General features: G+C 43.4%; 1 protein-coding gene across 1 annotated transcript in view; it reads left to right on the plus strand.

Annotated features, from left to right (window-relative positions):
• Window positions 1–23,834, plus strand: part of LOC132826396 (VPS10 domain-containing receptor SorCS1-like) — an 815,604-nt gene that overhangs the window by 627,708 nt on the left and 164,062 nt on the right. Inside the window, exons 15-16 of the mRNA XM_060842288.1 lie at window positions 8,786–8,893; window positions 22,018–22,135. Of these exons, the coding sequence (XP_060698271.1) occupies window positions 8,786–8,893; window positions 22,018–22,135 (226 nt within the window). The remainder of the gene's footprint in view (window positions 1–8,785; window positions 8,894–22,017; window positions 22,136–23,834) is intronic.

Genomic DNA, 23,834 nt, shown 5'->3' on the forward strand with positions numbered 1-23,834 from the left:
ATATTTCAAACTGCTTGAGAGCCAATGGACCACTTTGGAAGTGTAGACACTGTGGTAATGCAGAAAACATGCAAATTTGTGCACAGCAAACTCCAACAAGCAATAATGATGGGCTGAATCGTATGTGTTTTTGGCTGAGTCTGTTGTAGGGTTTTCATAGCGAGGCTGTGAGTTCTTACACTGTATCTTAATATGACGTTAGTTCTTCATTTTCCTTATTCTCTCCCCATTAACCCACACTCCTCCACCACGTATTGTCATGTGTGCATCTTGTTTATTTTGCTCTTAGTAGAGACAATCCATTCTCTCCTTTCACTGTTAATTCACACCCAGTTTACATCTCGTTTTCTCTTTCTCCACTATTAAGCTGAACCTCCACAATATCTATTCCTCTCACCCCTCCTCGTCCTCTGTAAAAAAGTACATTAAGAAACATTTTACAACACCTTTCAGTTCTGAAGAGTCTTACTCCAGACTTGAAATGGTAACTCTGCTTTTTCTCTCCACAGATACTACCAGACTTGCTGAGTTTCTCCAGATTTCCAGCATCTGCAGTATTTTTGCTCTTATTTGAATGTTTGACCAATGTCACTATCTACAATTTCAGTACTTGATAATGACTTGAGGTTGATGAAATACTGAGTTAGGGAGATTCCAAGGATGGAGAGCTCAGCATTGACTGGGGCTGGGTGAGAGAGGGTGTGGGCAAGATGGTGGAAGGGAATCCAACATTAACTGAGTGAGGGTGGTAACAGTAATAAAATTATCTTGGTCTAACCCAAAAATGGCTTCCATTTTGTTCCAGTCCTGTCCCTCACTCTGCACTGGCCTCAGGATGAACCAGACTGCTTGTAATTTTGATTTGTATAACTCTGAGCGTCAGGGTCGAGAGTGTGATGCTGGGAAAGCACAACTGGTCAGGCAGCATCCGAGAAGCAGGAGAATCGATACTTCGGGCACAAGCCCTTCATCAGGAATGAGGCTTGTGGGCCAAGGATCTAAGAGATAAATGTGAGGGGGCGGGGTCAGTGAGAGGTAGCTGAGAGTGCAATAGGTCGATGAAAGTGGCAAAAAGGAGCTAGGTCGGAGAGGAGGGTGGAGCGGACAGGTGGGAATGATAGGTCAAGACGGCGATGTCAAGTTGAAGCTTGGGACTGGGATAAGGTGGGGGGAGGGGAAATGAGGAAACTGGTTAAATCTATATTAATCCCGTGTGGTTAGAGGGTCCCAAAGCGGAAGATGAGGCGTTCTTCCTCCAGGCACCGGGTGGTTAGGGTTTGGCGATGGAGGAGGCCCAGGACCTGCATGTCTTTGGCGGAGTGGGAAGGGGAGTTGAAGTGTTCAACCACAGGGCAGTGGGCTTGGTTAGTGCGGGTGTCCCAGAGATGTTCTCTGAAATGATCTGCAAGTTGGCGTCTTGTCTCCCCAATGTACAGAAGACCACATGGGGTGCAACGGATACAGTAAATGACATGTGTGGAGGCGCAGGTAAATTTCTGATGGATGTGGAAGGCTCCATTGGGGCCTTGGACGGAGGTGAGGGGAGAGGTGTTTTGCACTTCCTGCGGTGACTGGGGAAAGTGCCAGGACTGGGTGGGTGTGGATCTAACAAGGGAGACATAGAGGGAATGGTCTCTTCAGAACGCTGATAGGGGTGGGGAGGGAAATATATCCCTGGTAGTGGGGTTTGTTTGTAGGAGGTGTTAGTGGCGGGGGATGATGCGATGTATACCAAGAGTATGCATTGGGGCGCAGGACTCAGGCACAAAGTCTGTCCCTGTTGCACAGAAGGGAAGGGGGGAAAGGAGGAGAGTGTTAGTCACTGGGGACTCAATAGTTAGAGGGTCATATAGAAGATTTGTTGGAAACAAAAGAGAGTCACAGTTGGTGTGTTGCCTCCCAGGTGCCAAGGTCCATGATGTCTCGGATCATGTCTTTGGGGTCCTGTAGGGAGAGGGTGACCAGCCCCAAGTCATTGTCCATGTAGGTAACAACAACATGCACAGAAAGCGGGATAGGGATGTAAGGGCAGGATTTCAGGGAGCTAGACTGGAAGCTGAGAGCTAGAACAAACAGAGTTGTTATCTCTGGATTGTTAGCCATGCCACGTGATAGCGAGGCAAGGAATAGGGAGAGATCTCAGCTAAACACGTGGCTGCAGGAGGGAGGGTTTCAGGTTTATGGATGATTGGGGCTCATTTTGGAGAAGGTGGGACCTCTACAAACAGATGGTCATCACATGAACCGGAGAGGTACGAATATCCTGGGCGGGAAATTTGCTGGTGCTATTCGGGTGGGTTTAAACTAGCTCAGCAGGGGGATGGGAACCTCAGGTGTAGTTCCAGTGCACAGGAGGATGAGAGTATGGAGGACATTGACAGGATTACAGGGTCACAGGAATGTGCCGGCAGACAGCAAGCTGATTTGAAGTGTGTCTACTTCAACGCCAGAAGTATCTGAAATAAGGTAGGTGAGCTTGCAGCATGGATAGGTACCTGGGACTTCGATGTTGTGGCCATTTTGGAGAAATGGATAGAGCAGGGTGAGGTATGGATATTGCAGGTCCCAGGGTTTAGCTCTTTCATTAAGATCAGGGAAGGTGGTCAAAGGGGAAGAGGGGTGTGGCTTTGTTAGTCAAGGACAGTACAACGGTGGCTGAGAGAACTTTTGATGAGGACTCGTCTACTGAGGTAGTGTGGGCTGAGGTTAGAAACAGGGGAGGAGAGGTCACTCTGCTTGGAGTTTTTTATAGACCTCCACAGAGTTCCAGGGAGGTGAAAGAGAGGATTAGCAAAATGATTCTGGGTAGGAGTGAAAGGAACAGGGTGGTCATTATGGGGGACTTTAATTTCCTCAAAATTGACTGGAAATGCTATAACTCTAGAGCGTCGGATGGATCAGTTTTTGTCCATTGTGTGCAGGAAGGTTTCCTGGCACAGTATGTTGAAGGGCCGACAAGAGGGGAGGCCACACTGGGTCTGGTGCTGGGTAATGTGTTTGATTTAGCACTTTGGAGAGAGTGACCATAGTTCAGTTATGTTTAGTTTAACGATGGAAATGGATGGGAACATGGGGTAAGGACAATTATATTACAATTAGGCAAGACTTAGGAGGCATAGAATGGGGTAGCAAAATGCAGGGGATCCAAACAATTGAAACGTGGAGCTGGTTTAAGGAACAGATATTGCGTGTCCTTGATAGGTATGTCCCTGTCAGGCAGGGAGGAAGTGATAAGATAAGGAAACCGTGGTTTACTAAAGCAATTGTATCTGTTGTTAAATGGAAGAGGGAGGCTTATGTGACATTGAGACAAGATGGTTCAGATGAGGCGATGGAGAATTACAGATTAGCTGGGAAGGATTTAAAGAGAGAGTTAAGAAGAGCAAGGAGAGGACAAGAGCAGTCTTTAGCAGATATCCCAAACTGAATTAGTACCATTTGCCTGCATTTGGCCCACATCCCTCGAAATCTTTCCTGTTCATAAACAAATCCAAACTATTTTGAATGTAGTAACTGTACCTGTATTCACCTCTTCCTCTGGTAGTTCATTCTACAAACTGATGACTATCTGTGTAAAAACATTGTTCTTCATGTCTTTATTAAATCTTTCTCATCTCACCTAAATTGTATGGTATCTAGTTTTGAACTCCCCACCTTAGAAAAGACCTTGGCTATTCACCTTATCTATGTCCCTCATGATTTTATAAACCCCTGTAAGGTTAGCCCTTAACCTCCTAAACTACAGTGAAAAATGTCCCAACCTATCTGAGCTATTCTTATGACTCAAACCCTCCATTCCTGGCATCATCCTGGTAATTGTTTTCATAACTATTTCCAGTTTAATTATATCCTTACTCTAATGACAGGATGACCAAAACTGGACACATTATTCCAGAAGAGGCTTCACCAATATCCTGTACAACCTCATCAGGATACCTCGACTCCTGTACTCAAAGTCTGAGCAATAAAGGCAAGCATGCTAAATGCCTTCTTAACTGCCCTGTCTCTATATGACACAAATTGTCAGCAATTATGTACCTGAGTCCCCCGGTCTTTGTTCTCTATAGCACTATCCCAAGGCCCTATCATTAATTGTTTCAACCCTGCCCCTGTTTGTTTTACCAAAATACAATACATTTATCCAAATTAAACTCTTCAGCCTATTGATCCAATTGATCAAGATCCTCTCTGTGATCTTAGATAACCTTCTCCATTGTCCATGATACACTGATTTTGGTGTCATCTGCAAAATTGCTAAAAATGCCTCCTATATTCTCATCCAAATCATTTATATAAAGGACAAACAAGAGGAGACCCAGCACCAATCCCTGTAGAACACTGCTGGTCACAGGCCTCCAGTCTGAAAAGCACCAACCCCGCACCACCACCACCACCAGTCTCCTGCCATTTAGCCAATTTTGTATCCAGTTGTCAAGCTCTTCCTGAATCCCATGTGATCTAACTTTACTAATTAGTCTACCATTCAGAACCTTATCAAATGCTTTACAAAAGTCAAAGTAAACAACGTCTCATCTTGATTTTAGTTGCGTTATAGCTTCATGTCACTCTACCTCATCTCCATCTCTATATTCTCCATCCTCCAAACTTAAATTCACTTTCTGTGTATTGATTTTGCCTTGACTACATCTGCATCATGTCCATCCCTAAGAGAAGCAGTCTTCTACCATCTTGGTGATTATTGTTGGAACATAAGCCTGGCTTTCTGAGGAGGAAGCATCTCTCCCATATGTGGCCACTCTGTTTTGTTTTAACGCAAGAAGGGAGTTCCACATTTCTGACAGGAAATTCCAATCAGTGCTCCTTCAGCAATATGGAGTGGGACATTCATTCTGACAGCTCCCTCAGAGTGCAGAGCTTTCATGGGAAAACAAACCAGATCCTTTCCCACAGCAGTCAGCTGTCATATTCCGAAATTCCCTGCCAGGAATGGGCAAGGAGAAGAAGTGGGAGAGGGTAGCAGGGCTAGAGCAAAGCAGGGTCAGACTGTCAGATCCTGGGGAGGCAGGATGGTGCCAGCTCGGGGTTTGGGGTATTGGTGCTTTGGGAGAAGCAGGAGTTGGGGATGAGTGATGTAGGTATGGAGTCAGTTGGATAGTTACTCAGGAGTTAGTCGCCTTTATTAGTCTAACCTTTCCTGAGAAACTTTGCTTCATTTCATCAGGACTCTGACTCTATGATTCTGTAACTCACTGAATTCTCCAGTTGAAGTGATATTTTCAGAGGGTTCCAGGTATATTGGAATCTAAAATTCCTCAAGCAATTCCTTTCGAGTTTATTACGACGGGGGATCCAATGTGGAGGTTCTAATGCACAACTCCAATCTACACTAGACTAAGGACTATCTGACCATTGGAAAATCCAAGCCAACATCTCGAACACTCTATCCCTTTTCTCCTTTAAAAATCTCCGAATCTCCTCATTGTGAGTTGGATCAGCCCTCCTCAATTTGCAATAACTGTCTTCACTGAATGCATTTCTTAGGCTGATGTGTGCAGGGCTGTGGAAGATTCTTGCAGAGCGGAAATGCTACCATGGTTTTCAGAGGTAGATTGAGAGGAAAGATTACAGAGACTAGATTTGGAATTCCCGGATAATAAAGTTTAAGGGGCAATTGTTGGAAATCTTGTTTTCAAATTTAGAAGGATTAATAGGATAGAGAGAAAGTTCCCCCCATGGGGTTGGGGACAGGGAGGTTTACAGATTGTCTCAGGCAAATCTCGAAACCAGGACCAGCCATTGTCAGCCATACTGAGGCCACTCGAGACTGAAGGTGAAAACAAATTCTCCATGCAATGGGTGCTAGAAAAATGAAACTCCCTCTCACAAAAGAACAATAGGTGCTAGACAAATTAATCTTTTTAAATCAGAGATCAGTGGATCATTGCTCATCAATGGTATTAAAAAATATTACAGTGAGTAACACTCCTCTTGACACCCCACCTACAAGGCACAAGTTAGGAGTGTGTTGGGACACTCCCTACTTGCCTGGAGGCTTCCAACAACACTGAAGAAGCTTGACACCATCCAGGATAAAGCAGCCCCCGCTTGATTGGCCTCACATTCACACACATCCAATCCCTCCACCACCAACACTCAGTAGCAGCAGTGTGTACCAGCAGCAGACACACTGTAGAAATTCACCCAAGATCTTAAAACAACACTTTCCAAACTCACAAGCACTTCCATTGACAAGGGCAAAGATGGAGGATATATGGGAACCTGCAAGTTCCCCTCCAAACCACTCTCTGTCCTGACTTGGAAATATATGACTGTTCCTTCACTGTCGCTGGGTCACAATCTTGAAATTCTGCCCCCTCCCCCCCCCCACCCCATCCCTACCAAGGGCATTATTGGTGGACCTACAGCACATGGACTGCAACAGCTCAAGATGGCAGCTCGCCCCCAGCTGCTCAAGGGGCAACTAGGGACATGCTGGCCAGCTCACAAGAGAATAAAAAAATGCTAGATGGATGGAGCTAATGACTGATAACTTATTAAGTGGCAGGATATGCTTCAAGCCATGACGAGAGAGCTGAATGTCTTACTCCTGTTTTTATGTTGGGGCAAGTCTATAAATAACGGAGGATTCTGCCTGGAACGTTGACTTTCCCACCCCTCGGATGCTGTCTCAGCTGTTGTGTTTTTCCATCCACATCTGCTGACTCTGGCTTCCAGCATCTGCAGTCCTTACTGTCTCCAGGATGCTGGCGTGTTATTTCCTCTTGCACTAACAAGAGGAACATTATTATTCCTGTGCATCGCCCACACTACCTGCATAGTTATAGGCTTTGAGGAGCACCATTGTGTTATCAGCTGTTTGTCCTGGGGGAAGGTGTTGATCGGTTTTAACTGGCTTAGAACAGCGACTGTGATTCTAGATCAAATAAGGCAAGGGGCTTTCGTCGTCTGAGCTTGCCTCTGATCTGCTGGAGTTTGTGTTACATTTATTGCAAATGGAAAAGATCAGTCGGTGGATATGGACTGAACGCCTTCAACCAATTTATCTCAAATTTCCAGACTTCCTTTAATGTCTCTCTGTCACCAGCGTCTAACGTTCATCCCAGCAACAGCTCTCAGCTCTTCCAACCTTGAAAAAAACAAGACTGATTTCATTCCTGCAATTCTTTCTTAAAAAATCTGAAATTTTGTCCCTGTCTTCTTTTCAAGAATAGGTTCTATCAAAAACAACTAAACTTCAGCATCAAAATACAACAAATCAGAATGACGTAACAGAAGCCAAGCCTGCAATCAGCTAGTTATTTGAGTTAACTTGCTGCTGTTTCCATGGTGATAGCCAGAAGCCTTTTCCTGTTTGATGCTCACCTTTTAAATTACAATCAGTCAATCGACATACAAATGGATAAATCAGCAGCAGGAGGAGGCCGGTCATTGCCTCAAGCCGTCTCTACCGTGCAATAAATCATCGCCAATCTGATTGCAACTTCAAACCCATGTTCTCCACCTCCTCCACAATGACCTTTCACCCCAAAGCTTAACAAGAATTTACCCCCCTCTGCTCGAGTATGCTATGTGTTTCTAAATGCTCTGTTGTTACATCACTCAGAATAAAATCGAAGACCTTCCCAATGACAGGTGTTAACTGGTCTATCGTTACTGATGTTCTGTCTCCCTTCTATTTTGAATAAGTCAAAGAGTCATAGAGATGTATAGCAGGAAACAGACCCTTTGGTCCAACTCATCCATGCTGACCAGATATCCCAACCTAATCTAGTCCCATTGGCCAATACTTGGCCCATATCCCCCCAAACCCTTCATATTCATGTCCCCATCCAGATGCCTTTTAAATGCTGCGATTGTACCAGCCTCCACCACTTCCTCTCATTCCACACATGCACCTCCCTCTGTGTGAAAAGGTTGCCCCTTAGATCCCTTTTATCTCTTTCCCCTCTCACTCTAAACCTGTGCCGTCTAGTTTTGCACTCCCCCTCCCCAGGGAAAAGACCTTGTCTACTTAACCTATCCATGCACCTCATGATTTTATAAGCCTCTATAAGGTCACCCCTCAGCCTCCGACGCTACAGGGAAAACAGCCCCAGCCTCTCCTTATAACTCAAATGTTCTCATCTCTGTAACAATCTTGTAAATCATTTTTACACACTTTCCAGTTTAAAGTATATAACAGAGCAATCAGAATTACAAAGACTCATTGAAACTTAGAATATAGGAGCTGGAGGAGGCCTTTCGGCCCTTCCAGCCTGCTCCATTCAATATAATCATGGCTGATCATCCAACTCAATCCCCTCTTCCCACTTTCTCCAAATATTATTTGATCTCTTTAGCCTTAATATCTTTCAGTTGGAAGGTGACAATATTTTGGCTTCAGTTTCCTTTGGTAGTGAATTCCACAGGCTCGCTGCTCTCTGAGTGAAGAAAATTTCCTCATCTCAGTCTGAAATGGCCAATCCATATGCTTAGACAGAGATGCTTGGCTCTGGACTCTCTCACCATCTGGAACATCCCACATGATTCTTACTGTATCGGTGACCCTCCGAAAGGAATAAAATTTGTTTAAATGTTTTAAATGGGTAACCCCTGATTTTTAGACAGTGACTCTTTGTCCTACATTGTCTCAGAAGAGGAATTATCTCCCCCACATTCATCCTGCCAAGACCCCCCTCAAGACTTTATGTTTAACTGAACATGTAGTGAACGGAAGGTGATTTGTGCTGGTTCAGTTAATGCTTTTCATTCTGCCATGACCTACCGATCTAACGCTGTTGCTGTTTTTGTTTGTTGGAACCAGGTTGAGTTTTGATGAAGGCCAGAGCTGGAGTAAATACAGTTTTACCTCAGTTCCTCTCTTTGTAGACGGAGTTCTTGGTGAACCAGGAGATGAGACACTGGTAATGACGTGAGTAGAGAACATCTTATTTCCCCGTTGCAACCTGAAGTAAAAAGAAAAGACTTTTCTTTGTAAAAATGTATTGTATTCATAAAACTTATTAAAAATATGTTATAGTATTCAACTCTGACACTATGGTACATCAAGGTGTTTCACTGTGGTTACAAATACAGGTTATATTTACAACTTGCATTTACATTTCACTTCTAACACTCCCTGGTGCATAAGAACTGGGGAAATTTATAGAGTTTCTAGTCCCTCACTAAGACAGGGAGACTTCAAACAATCACCTTTCCTCTTTAGTCCTTTGCAATACCTACCCTGAGCTTTAGTCAATCACAGTATATGGGACTTGATTTTGGATTGTACTGGTCTACAATACCCAGTTGTGGACAAAGTTAAAAATCACACACCAGGTTATAGTCCAACAGACTTATTTGGAAGCACTAGCTTTCGGAGCACTCCTCCTTCTTCAGATGGTTGTCAGTTGTGGGCAGTTTCTTGCACTGGAAGACTGACAGATTTCATAGGTTTATCATTGGCGTTCAGCTAAAAGTAAGAATTTGTCTTAATACTCTTGATCATAGGAAACACCAATGCATCTCACAGCCAAAATGTTGCTTTGGACGTGTAGTTCATGGTGTCATACAGGGGGACATGGCAGGTAATGGAGGTGCACAATAACAGCCAAGGTGTTTTTGTCTATCTGAGGGGCCAAATAGGCCCTTGATTTAACGCTGCATTCAAAAGATGGTATTTCCAACAATGTGGTGCTCCCTCAGCGTTGTATTGAAGTTTCAGATTATGTCTCTGGAATGCAGTTTGAGCCCAATATTTAATGCCGGGGTAAGATGCACCAAACATACACAATAATTGGGCTGTTTCACGAAGCATTCACCATTTGGGGAAGTAAGTGTAGTGCTCAGGCATTATCAAATACAAACAGAAAGTGCTGGAGAAACTCAGCAGAAACTCAGGCAACATCTGTGGAAGGAGAAACAGAATTAATGTTTTGAGTCCGGTAACCCTTCCTCAGAATGGACGGTCACTGCACTCAAAACGTTAAGTCTGATTTCTCTCCACAGATGCTACCAGATCTGCTGAGTTTCTCCAGCAATTTAGACCATAAAACCATAAGACATAAGAGCAGAATTTAGGCCTTTCAGTCCATCAATTTTGCTCCGCCATTCAATCATGGCTGCTAGGTTTACCAAACCCATTTTGCAGCTTTCCCCCCATAACCTTTGATTTCCTTTTTTTCTGTTTTTTGTTTCAGATTTTCAGCATCCACAGCTTCTCTGTTTTATTTTGGTTGGGAATTATATTGTTCTGGTTTATCCTGATGTTACGATTCTTTTTGAAGTTGAATACTGTTACATACATTTATCACAGTACCTCCATTCAATACACCCTTCTCGTGATGTCCTACCCTTGCAAGCACTGGTGCGGCTCAGTGGTTAGCACTGCAGCCTCACAGCACCAGGGTCCCAGGCTCGATTCCAGCCTTGGATGACTGTCTGTGTGGAGTTTGCATGTTCTCCCTGCATCTGTGTGGGTTTCCTCTGGGTGCTCCAGTTTTCTCCCACAATCCAAAGATGTGCAGGTCAGGTGAATTGGCCTGCTAAATTGCCTATAGTGTTAGGTGCATTAGTCAGAGGGAAATGGGTCTGGGTGGGTTACTCTGCAAGGGTCGGTGTGGACTGGTTGGGCTAAAAGGCCTGTTTCCACACTGTAGGGAGTCTAATCTAATCTAATCACTCCCCACATATCTGCTAACTAACCAAGGGCCACAAATGGAATGCATCCATCCATACTACAGCTCACATAGCCACTCGTTGATGGCCTGTTCAATCCACTAATTGCCTGGCTGCAGTCCCAGCCTCCAGAATGGAGCAGCTTTCTTGAACAAGATTTACCAACCAACATCATTTGGACCAAGAAATGGGAAGCACAGAAGGTCACAGCTGTAGGGAGCAGTTGGTGCAGAGATTCCCAAAGTAGGGGAGTTAGGATCCCAAGTTGGGATATGAGCAGGAATATTGAGGTCACAATCTCTGAAGCAGAAACAGCCGTGATGGAGCTCTGACTGAGATGTAAGAGTTGGACAGCTGTCCTCCTGTACTCCCAGCTCCCACCGAGCGATTGGAACAAATTTCCTACTGCAAAATGAGGTCACAGAGGGAAAAGGTTTGGACAGCTCTGAGCTGGTACCTGAAGGGTTAACTCATTATGGGAGAAGGTCGAATTCTCAGGATATAAAGGAGTGTTCCTGGGAGGAGCTAACTAGCTGCGATTGCTAACTTCCATGTAACTAGATAATAATGTTATTTTTCAGTCTAACCTCAAGAGATCTTACAAGAGACTATAAAGTCACTCAATGTAACGTGATTATGTACTACGTAATAAGCCTAGTCTGAGGGAATCTGGTGAAGAAGTGACAGTGTCCCTCCCTTGAAGCCAGGAAACTTGGATTTAGGTCCCATTTACTCCAGTATGTATCCATACAGGTCAATTAGAAAATATATCAACCAGTTCTGTTCAACAAGAATGAGCTTTCCTTCCATTAACTATCTTACGGGGGAATCCTTTCTCCACATTTTAGAAGCACCATAGACTAATGCCAATCAGAGTCGAGAGTGTGGTGTAGGAAAAGCACAGCAGGTCAGGCAGCATCTGAGGAGCAGGAGAATCAACATTTCGGGCAAAAGCCCTTCATCAGGAATGAGGCTTGTTGACCGGGGGCTGAGAGATAAATGGGAGGGGGGTGAGATTTGGGAGAAGGTAGCTGAGAAAGCAATATGCAAATGAAGGTGGGGGTGAAGGTGATAGGTCAGAGGGTGCAGTGATGGATGGGCCCGGAGGGTGGTGCCTAGCTGGAGGTTTGGGACTGGGATAATGTGGGGGAGGGGAAATGAGGGAGCTGTTAAAATCCACATTTATCACGTGTAGTAGCAGGGTCCCAAGGTGGAATATGAGGCGTTCCTCCTCCAGGCGTCAGGAGGTAATGGTTTGGCGGTGAAGGGGGCCCAGGACCTGCATGTCCTTGACAGGGTGGGAGGGGAGTTGAAGTGTTCAGCCACAGGGCGGTGGGGTGGGTGGGTGCGGGTGTCCCAGAGATGTTCTCTGAAACAATCTGCAAGTTGGCATCCTGAGGAGACCATTCATTGCACCCGGTGTGAGGCAGCAGGCCTTCTTGCCGATCATTTGCTGATTCTGATCTTCAGCATCTGCGGTCTCATTTCCTGCTAATACCAGTCAGAAACATTAGTAATGCAATCTACACACAACATCTCAGGTGGCACTGGTGGACCTGACTACACCAGTCAGTAACAAGTTTCTTGTGACAGGCCCCTTCTGTTGAATGATAGGCTTTGAGTGAGCACAGTGATGGTAATCCTTGTAAAAAAGATTCAAGACCCCTGTCTAGCTGACCTCTGTACGAACCCCTGATGAAGATGTGAAGAGACACAAACCATTTTGTACATTACTGAGGAGGGCCACTTCTACTGACTGAAGGGAGGTGCTCATCACCTTAAACTCAACAAAGGAGGCTATAATTTCACTTCAAGATTTGTATTTGCTGTGCAAGGAGTTTATGGGACATCAGATGGATTATGTCCACCTTTGGGATTTAAGGTTTCTGTGCATTTGTTCCCAGAACACCCTGCTAAAGAAACATGTGGCTACTTTCTGTTGGCATCTATGAGCATTTCACATCAAGTCATAGAGGTCTACAGCACAGCACAAGGCCCTTTGGCCCATTCACTTTGCACTGGAATTTAACACTGGGATATAATGTTGTGCATGGAGAATGTGGAACACAGGAGGCATGTACTGGAGCAAGAGTTGAATTTTTTAGATTACCTTTTAAGATTAAATTTATGGGGTCAATTATTAGATGGATACTAGTTTTCAGTAGCTGAAATTCACGCTACAGTCCAAAATACAGTTAATTAGCAGAAGCCCAATTAATCCTGAAACGAATAAAGAGAAAAAAACAAAATGATGGCTTTGTGCGTGGGAAATCATGTCTCACAATCTGGATTGAGTTTTTTGAAGAAGTAACAAAGAGGATTGATGAGGGGAGAGCAGTAGATGTGATCTATATGGACTTCATTAAGCTTTTTGTCAAGGTGCCCATGGGAGACTGATTAGCAAGGTTAGATCTCATGGAATACAGGGAGAGCTAGCCATTTGGATACAGAATTGGCTCAAAGGTAGAAGACAGAGGATGTTGGTGGAGGGTTGCTTTTCAGACTGGAGGCCTGTGACCAGTAGAGCACCACAGGGATCGGTGCTGGGTCCTCTACTTTTTGTCATTTATATAAATGATTTGGATGTGAGCATAATAGGTACAGTTAGTAAGTTTGCAGATGACACCAAAATTGGAGATGTAGTGGACAGCGAAGAGGCTTACCTCAGATTACAACAGGATCTGGACCAGATGGGCCAATGGGCTGAGAAGTGGCAGATGGAGTTTAATTCAGATAAATGTGAGGTGCTGCGTTTTGGGAAAGCAAATCTTAGCAGGACTTATACACTTAATGGTAAGATCCTGTAGAGTGTTGCTGAACAAAGAGACCTTGGAGTGCAGGTTCACAGCTCCTTGTAAGTGGAGTCACAGGTAGATAGGATAGTGAAGGCAGCGTTTGGTATGCTTTCCTTTATTGGTCAGATATTGAGTACAAGAGTTGGGAGGTCATGTTGCAGCTGTACTCCTCCAGGCATCGGGAGGTAATGGTTTGACGGTGAAGGAGGCCCAGGACCTGCATGTCCTTGACAGGGTGGGAGGGAAGTTGAAGTATTCAGCCACGGGGCGGTGGGGTTGGTGGGTGAGTGCGATTCTGATCTCCTTCCTATAGGAAAGATGTTGTGAAACTTAAAAGGGTTCAGAAAAGACTTACAAGGATTTGCAGGGTTGGAGGATTTGAGCTATGGGGAGAGGCTGAACAGGCTGGGGCTGTTTTCCCTGGAGCATCGGAGGCTGAGGGGTGACTTTATAGAGGTTTACAAAATTTTGAGAGGCATGGATATGATAAATAGACAAAGTCTTTTCCCTGGGGTGGGGGAGTCCAGATCTTGAGGGCATAGGTGTGGGGTGAGAGGGGAAAGATATAAAAGGGATCTAAGGGGCAACTTTTTCACACAGAGGGTGGTACGTGTATGGAATGAGCTGCCAGAGGAAGTGTTGAAGGCTGGTACAATTGCAACATTTAAGAGGCATTTGGATGGGGACATGAATAGGAAGGGTTTGGAGAGATATGGGCCAGGTGCTGGCAGGTGGGACTAGATTGGGTTGGGATATCTGGTCGGCGTGGACGAGTTGGACCGAAGGATTTGTTTCCAGGCTGTATATCTCTATGATTCTATAAATCACAGTAATATGACAGTATCCCACGAGTGCTGCAGAGGAACTGAGCTCAGCTGAGCTGCACACAAAGGGAAGTTGTCACCTGACTCTGACCTGATACATCTTAAACTTTTGCACCAAGTTGGTGTGAATTTTACATCAAAACACATAATGGCATGAAAAACAAAATTAATTTCTTCCTCTTAACATTTATGTACAAGGTTACCGACGTTGATCTGTTATCTGTGAAGAACCAGGGTTGATCTGTACAAGATATATATGGAAATTTCCAGACTTTTTGGCCAAAAATAGGGTGTTGACTTTTACATGAGATCGACTTTTACTCGAGTATATATGGTAGCCTTGCCCAGGAGGATGAATTGATCACTCCCACAATGAGCAATTGAATTGAATCCAAATGAGACAAGAAATCTCCCACCAAGAACCTTTAATGCTGCTGACCTCAGTCCCAGTGTATCAAGGAGGGATGTTCATGATTCAGCATTGTTTAGTGAATTAGCATTCAACACATTTTGGATCCTGAAGGAAAACGTATAAATTGCTGAAGAAACTCAGCAGGTCTGGCAGCATCAATAAAAAGAAAAACAGAGTTAACATTTTTGAGTCCAGTGACCCTTCTTCAGAGCTAATAGTATATCAGTATTGGGCTATTGAGAATGGTCAGTGGACTTGAAACATTGACTCTGCTTTCTCTCCACAGATGCTGCCAGACTTGCTGAGTTTCTCCAGCAATTTCTGCCATTGCCTCAGATCTCCAGCATCGGCAGTTCTTTGTTTTATTTCAGATAATGAAGCTGTTTAACTGGGTAAACACAGAGAGGTTGCTTCCCAGGGCTGGGGAGCCGGGAAAAGAGGAACACAGTTTCATGGCAAGAGAACAAACATTCAGGACTAAAATGAGAAACTATTTCGCTCTAAAGGTTGTGAATCTTTGGAATTCTCAACCCAACAGGGTTATGAATGTTCCATCGTTGAATATATTTCAGGTTGTGATGCGCAGGATTTTGTATTCTGGAGATTTGAGAGATATGGGGTGGCAGTGAGAAGAGTAGAAGATTGTCCACGATGACATTAAATGGAAGAATGGACTAGCTGGGCCAAATGGTCTCATCCTATTGCTTTGAGGCTGCTGAATTTTCAGGGTAGCATTTTCACAAGAGGAATGTCACCTTAAGTGGGAGTGGCTGCTTTTCTGTGTCTGAAATTCAGGCACACTATTGATCTATACTGAAGGAGGTAGCTAATTCTGAGCTGGCCCTCTGGTCCTATGCACGTTGACAGCAACAGATTTTCAGTAAACTCTAGGATACTGTGGTAGAGCTCAAAGGGATGATATTTCCTCATTTGGTAATCAAGTCTCTGGTTTCCCTTTTGCTGATTATAAAGATATAAAGAGGCAAATAATGTAAAACACGTTGTTATTTTACAGAGGGAAACAATTAAAAGGCTGAAGGAAGCAAAGTTGCAAGTCATGGGGGGATAACTAAATGGAGAATAAAGTGTATCTTTGAAGTGAAAGCTGTAATCTCTGCGGCCTCTCGTCTGATGAATGAACTGAAAACAAGGCAAAACCTATGTCTTAAACAATCAGTTGCACACAGACACTCAGCAGGATGAAGGAGAATGGGTAGTTCGCAGTAAGAGCACTTCAGCTGCTCTCCAGAATGTGCACTAAAGGGTTCAAAATGGTTAACTTACGCTGAAGGACTGTAAAGGAAAGAAACCTGGATGTATTCGAACCTTTCAGAATTCCCACACTGCTTTTCAGACAGTCACATGCTTCTGTAACTCTGGGAGTGTGAGAAGGAGCTGCAGTCAAAATTAAATTTGCAACAAGTGAAGATGTGAAAATTGAAATTTGTTTGTCAGCCCCTAATTCAAGTTCAAAGCTAAAACATAGCAGTTTTTTTTTCATAGCTGTATAAGAAAGCTTCCTCACACAGGGACTACGTTTGCGAGAACTATATCTTTAACCAACCTATTATGGATTTTGCACCTGAATTTTCTGGCCCAGAGTCTGAGACTCTACCAGGACGCCACAAGCCTGAAAGTCAATGAACCCAAAGAAAAGTGATATTCTTAATGGGCATTTTTTTAAAAAGCCATTTAGGAAGTCAAGAAAATTGAATTTTTTTTCCGTCGACCCTTCAGGCTCACTGTACAGAGTATCACCTCCCGCTGATCACCGAACACAGTCAGTGCCAACTGCAATAGTTTGGACTCAGTATGCAACTGAATTGAATATTGCTGCAACTTTGTGTTATTTTAAGGATTCGGACACAACATCTCAAAGCAGTTGATAGCATGTCAATACTCTGACACATTGGCATTCTCCATTGAAAGTTCAACTGTGGGAATATACATTGGGACATATATAGTAGGGGTCACTCAACCCAATTTGCACACTCGAATGACTTCAAGATCTCCTTGTTTGCTGACGTTCCATCGAAATCATTGTGAATCTCTGATCAGTATCTCTCCAGAATAGCGAGCTCAGAACCATCCACCATGGGCCTAAGCTGGGACCAAAGGCACCGACAGACTCCGAGATTCCTGACTGTGGAATGAAAGGATTAGCCAAAGGGTCATGGGGAGAGGGGGAGGTCCACAATATGAGTAAGAGGAAAAGACAGGTCAAGGTAAAGTTGCCACAGTCTTCCCAGACTATGGTGCTGCTCTCTCATTTGAGAGAGGCAATTGGTGGTAGTTTAACTGGAGGGTCACCACGCCTTAGGTAAGGGGTGAGGTTGAGAAAAAGAGACTTTCATGGTAACCTCAGCTATTGCAGGAATTGAACCCAAGCCCATTGGTATCACACTGCAAATAAACCTTCCCTCCCACTGTTCTACCTGACAAACAACTACAACTAGGGGCATAGTCTAAAAATTAGGACCAGACCACTCAGGAGAGATGTTCGGAAGTACTTCGACACTGGTTTGAGAGGTTTGGAATTCTCTTCACAAGCAACAGTGGATGCTGGATCGTTGTTAATTTTAAATCTGTGAGAAATATGTTATTTGTTTTGTAAAGAAAAGTATTAAGGGGCATTGACCCTTAACAGAATCAGAGAATCCCTACAATGTGGAAACAGGCCCTTGGACCCAACAAGTCTTTGGATTGTGGGGGGAAACTTGCACAGATGCAGGAAGAATATGCAAACTCCAACGGACAGTCACCTGAGGTTGGAATTGAACCCAGGTCCCTAGCACTGTGAGACACTGAGCCACCGTACCACCACAGCCCAGCCTTGATCTCATTGAATGGTGAAGGCTCAAGGGGCTGAATGGCCTTCTCCAATTCATACATTCATATGATTTGCCCTTGGAGAGAGGAACATAGCACATCATGTCCACCCTTCCCCCCACCCCTGAAACCAACCCAACTCCTCAGAAGGGTCAGCTGTGGTGGGGATAAATGTTTTTGCTATTTAATGGGCCAATTTTAGTGGAAGCTTGTGGAAAGTCCAAGAGAACAGCTGTAGCTCCTGTACACTCCAGTAGTGTAAGCTCAAAACAGGGCAAAAAAAGTTGTCCCATTGAAAGCCAACTTGTCAAACTCTAGACAACATATTTAGAAGCTTTCTGCTCTCTGTTTTATATTTCATTCCCTTATTGGTAAAGAAAACCAAATGTCAACTTCTTGGAGTTTTTACTGAATGCCTTGCAAGAAACCTGTTAAAATATGCCAAAAATAGAATGGCTTTCTGGTTTTTTTTCAATACTTGTGTTTGATGGAGTGAGAAATAAATGCGAAAAAGAGACAAGATCTTGTCTTTCCCCCATCAGGCAGTCAGACTGATAGATAGCCTGCAACTGGACATTTCTAGATTCTTCTTAGTTCTAGAAAGGATCCCCAAGTTAATTAATCAACACAAGTTAATCAAATTAGGCCAATTTTAAAATGTAGTCCATATTGAACCAGTTTTGTTAAATTGAATGACAATCAATTGACCAAAGATCATCAGACAGCACCTTCCAAACCCACAACCACCTCAATTTAGATGGACAAGGGCAACAGACACATAGGAAAAGCATGACCTTCAAGTTCCCCACCAAGTTACTCACCATCCTGACTTGGAAATATATCACCGTTCCTTCACTGTCACTGGGTCAAAATCCTGGAATTCCCTCCCTCAGGGCATTGTGGGTCAACCCACAGATAGCACTGGTTCAGGAAGGCAGCTCACCCCCACCTTCTCAAGGGGCAACTAGGGATGGGAATAAATGCTGGGCCCAGCCAGTGACACCCACATTCCACAAATGAATAAAAAAGATTGATGTAGGTGACAGCCCAATGGTGTAATTGTTAGACAATTAATCCAGAGAACAGGTCGTGTTCTGGGGACCTGGTTTTGAATCCTGCCGTGACAGATGGTGGAATTTGAATTCATTAACAATCCGGAATTAATGATACCCATGAAATGGTTGTTTGGGGAAAAAAAATAAACATTTCATTCACTAATTACCCACAGAGAAGGAATCTGCCATGCTATCCTGGTCTGGCCTACATATGACTCCAGACCCACAGCAATGGGGATGACTCTTAACTGCCCTCTGGGTAATTAATAATTGGATGTAAATGCTGGCCCAGCCAGTGATGCCCACATCCTGTGAATGAATTATTAAAAATTAACTGAAGTACCTGTCCATTATATTTCAGTCTATTTCATTCAGCTGGCAATCTACTGATGAAGCTATACAGATTCTCAGTTACTAGCCCCAAATGCATGTCCGTTCACAGCCGTCAAATTCTATTTCAACTACCACTGAGGAATGCAAAGACCATGAACAATTCATTTTTGTCCTGAACGTTTTCCAATTGTGTTCAATCCTTTTAATTAAGTGGAGCACGTACCTGACATTAAATGACACTGTATGAAAAAGAATCCATGCATGTGTAAGTGCTTTTTTAAACCATCAAATACGGTTCATTTTTAATCTTCTGTGTAAGATATCCCAAAACATAAGAACATAAAAATAAATACAGGATGAGAAAAGGCCATTTGGGCCACTGGGATCACCTCTCCTGTATTTTATACTGAATAATGTTCTGATTATGTATTCCAAGATTCTGCTTGCTGTTTGATTGCTTCTCTGTGTTGCCTTGACATTGAAACTGATGCTACTCCCAAGGTCTTTTCCTTGTATGAATTCTGTTGCTCAGCATTTGCCCCATGCCAGTGTAAACCACAGAAGACCACTTTGGCCTGAACTGGCCATTTCCTTAACAATTTGAAAGTAATTTCACTGTCCCATTCTTTGTCTCTCGATGATAATTCAGAGTTGATGAGCTCCTCTATATCAATCGTCCAATCAAAGGAAACAGTATTTTGTGTTTCATTTTCACTTGCTAGATTATTTCCGCCCAATTGTATAACAAATTCAAATCAATTTAAAAATACCTCCCCCCCCAGATGAAACAAAAAACTGCAGGCGTTGGAAATCTGAAACAAAAGCAGATATTGTTGGAGAAACTCAGCCATTGTGGAGAGAGGAAAACAGAGTTTCCAGTTCAGTGATCCGTTCTGAAGAAGGGTCATTGGACGGGAAAGTTAACTCTGCTTTCTCTCCACAAGTGCTGCCAGACTTAGACTTAGTCTTAAATTATCGTTTTTTTTAAATTTCTTTGTCTTTTCTTTATTATATTGTCATGGAAGGACTCTTGTTCTGAACTTTCTCTTTCTTTACTTTTCTGATTTGTTACTATGATTTTGTACATTTGAAGGTCTGTAATACTGGATTTTTTTTTTCTCTTTGTCTTCTCTGGGAATCTGTACCTTGTAGGTGAGATGGCGCTGTAAGTGGTGACTTCTAAACGTTTCACTGTATCCATGTGAGGACATGTGACAATAAAGCTAATTCAAGTCAATTCAAATCTGCTGACCTTCCTTTATATGGTGTTTTTTTGTGCCATAGGATTTAATAGTCAATGAGCTACTTTGGGAATGTAGTTACTGCTGTAGGGTGGAGAACATAACAAACAGCAAACTCCCACAAAAACAATGTCATAATGATCAGTTAATCACTAGGTAATCTTTAACCAATTAATGGTCAGTTTTTATGCGATTGATTGAGGTCCAGTTTATCTAGGATTATGGGGATATTCTGTGCTTCCTTAAAATTGTGCTAAAGGATCTTTTACATCTAGTTGAGAAGGTAACTCGCACCTTTGGTTAAATATTACATCCAACAGATAGTGCCTGGCAGTGAAGCCACTGCGGTGTCAGCGTTGATTGATTTTCTGCTCAGATATTTGGAGCTTGCAGCCTTTAGGCTCAAAGGTAGGAGTGCTCTCCACTAGGGCCACAGTGTAATGACTAAAATGCTTTATTCAGTTTCCTTCAGGTACAAAGTTCGCTCAGATAATTTTGCATGACCATAGATTCCCTCCAGTAGCTTATATGTTTAAGCAAACTTAAACAACTGTCAATGTTTAAGTTTCATTTTCTGATTTAAGATCTGGGACTATGATGGTTTGAAATGTGTTTTTTTTTAAATGGAGTCAAACCATTAATTTGAAATGAAGAAAAGACCTTACCTGACCATATATCTTCTTTCCCTCTCACTCTCAGATACCTGATAAAAGACATCAGGAAACACAGAATATAGAAGTATTTTCCACTGCTGGTGGTCCCACCTAACCAACCAACCATGGTCTAAACCCAAATGCTTCAAGGACACTCAAATAGCTCTATATTCTTCCCTTTCTGCTGGAAAACATCCCCTTTTAAACTTTGTATCTGCATGTATTGAAATGACTGTATAAAGGCTGGAATGCAGTCATAGAATCTTCACAATGTGGAAGCAGGCCATTTGACCCACACCAACCCTCCAAAGAGCATCCTACCCAGGCCCATCCCATCCCTGTAACCCTGCATTCCCCCTGACCAATCCACCCTAACCAGCACATCTTTGGACTGAGGAAGGAAACTGGCACACCAAGAGGAAACCCATATAGACACAGGGAGAACGTACAACGTCCATGTAGACAGTCAGCTAAGAATGGAATTGAATCCAAGTCCCTGGGACCATGATGCAAAAGTGTTAATCTCTGAGCCACCGTGCCACCTCTTATTTTTCTCAGGGTTTCCAAGTAATAGACTTATTCTTTCTTAGCTCAAGAAAACCTTATGATTAGTTCCTTACAGCGAATTAGTTCCTGACATTTTAATTGCAGTAAGATATAGCCACAAGCTAAGAAAGGAATATAAACAATTGATTCGCCAATCAGGGAGGTTTGAGAAAGGAGAGCTGATTCCCTCCTGGTCACCTGATTGGAACAGCACTCAAAATCAGAGGTGTGTTTAAAACATGGATTCGTTTATTCCCTTTCTTGGTGCTTTCTGTTGGTATATGGGTAACGTATCCTGAAATGAACAAATTGCATCATGTAATTTTCAATATTACAATAGTTTGGGCAAACTAGTCCATCACTGAGCTCATTGACCAAGTGGAACCAACTGGTCTTGGGCAAGGTGCTGCTGTCCTACAGCCCCTGACCACCGCAATCATTGAGACCCTCCTAAAAGACAGCACACTATAAAACATTCCTCGTTATTATTTACTCACCTCATTAATCTTGAGGAATCTTGCTGAACATAAAATTGACGGGTATTTGCTCTGTGTAGCAGCCGGTGAACTTGACAATGTGTTTTGTATCTGAAGCACTGAGAGGTTACGAGGTTAGGTACTTTAAAAACTTTGAATATGACTGCCACAGATCCTAACCAAACCTCTGCTTTGTTTTGCGTTGCCTTTGACAGTGTGTTTGGTCACGTCAGCCACCGCTCTGAATGGCAGCTTGTTAAAGTGGATTACAGATCCATCTTCAGCACAAGATGCAATGAGATTGATTTTCATTCATGGGAGCTCCACAATCAGGTGAGGAACCTTGCTCACTTCCCAATTTTCCTTCTCCCACCAAACTTCCAAGCAAGATATTATTAGAGTCATTTTCACTACCTACCAGGTTATAATTATGTTGTGTCATAAATGTCAGTGTCTTTAAGCTTGGGTTATGTGATAGAGCGCTCTTCTTATCACATGGCCACACCCTCTCAATTTAATCATTTTCAGTCCCACAGCAATGCATAATTAGCGAACATACCACATTTTAATCGCTCCATCGCTGGTGTCTTTCCTTTCACTTGCCCGGGACCTAAGTTCTCGAATTCCATCCTTGCTCCTTTCCTCACTACATCACCCTTTCCGCTCTTTCAAGACAGCCCTTATGGGTGGCTCAGTGGTTATAACTGCTGCCTCATAGCGCCAGGGACAGCCTCGGTTGACTGTCTGGGTGGAGTCTGCACATTCTCCCCGTGTCTGTGTGGGTTTCCTCCGGGTGCTCCAGTTTCCTCCCACTATCCAAAGATGTGCAAGTCAAGTGAATTGGCCATGCTAAAGTGTTCAGGGATGTTTAGGTTAGGTGCATTAGTCAGAAGTAAATATAGAGTAATATGGGTGGTGGGATACTCTTCAGAGGGTCGGTGTTGTCTTGTTGGACCAACTAGCTTGTCTCCAGACTGCAGGAACAGGCGTGGGGCCAATCAGCCCCTCCAGCCCATTTCATCATCCAGTGAGATCATGGCTGATTTTTTTGGCCTAACTCCATCTTCCCACCTTTAGCCCAAACGCCATGATAGCTTTCTTCACCAAAACGGATCAATCTCAGCTTTAAAATTAACACTTGATTTTACATCAACTGCTGTTTGGGGAAGAGAATTCCTAACCTCTGCCAACCATCCTAACATCTCTCCCAAACGGTCTAAACTCTGCCTAAAATAAGGCAATGAACTGCGGATGTTGGAGACCTGAAACTAAAACTGAATCTGTTGGAAAAACCCAGCAGGACTGGTAGAAACTGAGTCAACGCTTTGAATCCACTGACCTTTATTCAGAACTCCTTCAGTGCCACACCAGCTGAGATTCTCTGTCAATTTCCCTTTCTGTCTGTCATATACTCTACCAATTTCACCAAGCTTTTGGTCATCAGACCTAAAGTAATAGCCTGGCGCCATGAAAGTGTAAGTTATTATTATTGTGTAGCCTGATGGCAGCATGTAAATAATGCATGATAAAAATACACTGTACCATCATTCTGTGTTGCTTAAAAATCTTGGAAAGAAAGCACACGTTATTCAGTTGACAATCCTTTAGACACAAACAGTCCTCTCAACACACAGCATTTAGAAATTCTAACAAAACTTTAGTGTACCCTCCTCCATCAGCCCAGTCTCTCCAACATGGTCTGGTTGTGTTCAGTTGTCCCAGTTACTTTAATGGGTCTCATCTGAATGGGCACATTAAGCTACATAGGACATCTTTTGCCTAGAGCTGAAACTAATTAATTTCCAATTGACAGCACACATCCTGACCTAATTGGTATCCTCTTGAACAGTGACATATGGTACACAGTGCAGCGGGTATAGTTGGCACCAGTGTAATGGTGATGCTTGCAGCCCAATACTAAAGACAGATCCCAGTCCGATAAAACAATTGCAGTTTCATTGAGACAAGTCAGAGAAGACAACCAGTCAGTACAGCAGCTTGAATTAAAATTGACAGCCCACTAAAGCAAGCC

This window comes from Hemiscyllium ocellatum, chromosome 22 (assembly GCF_020745735.1).
Source record: "Hemiscyllium ocellatum isolate sHemOce1 chromosome 22, sHemOce1.pat.X.cur, whole genome shotgun sequence".
Classification (NCBI taxonomy): domain Eukaryota; kingdom Metazoa; phylum Chordata; class Chondrichthyes; order Orectolobiformes; family Hemiscylliidae; genus Hemiscyllium; species Hemiscyllium ocellatum.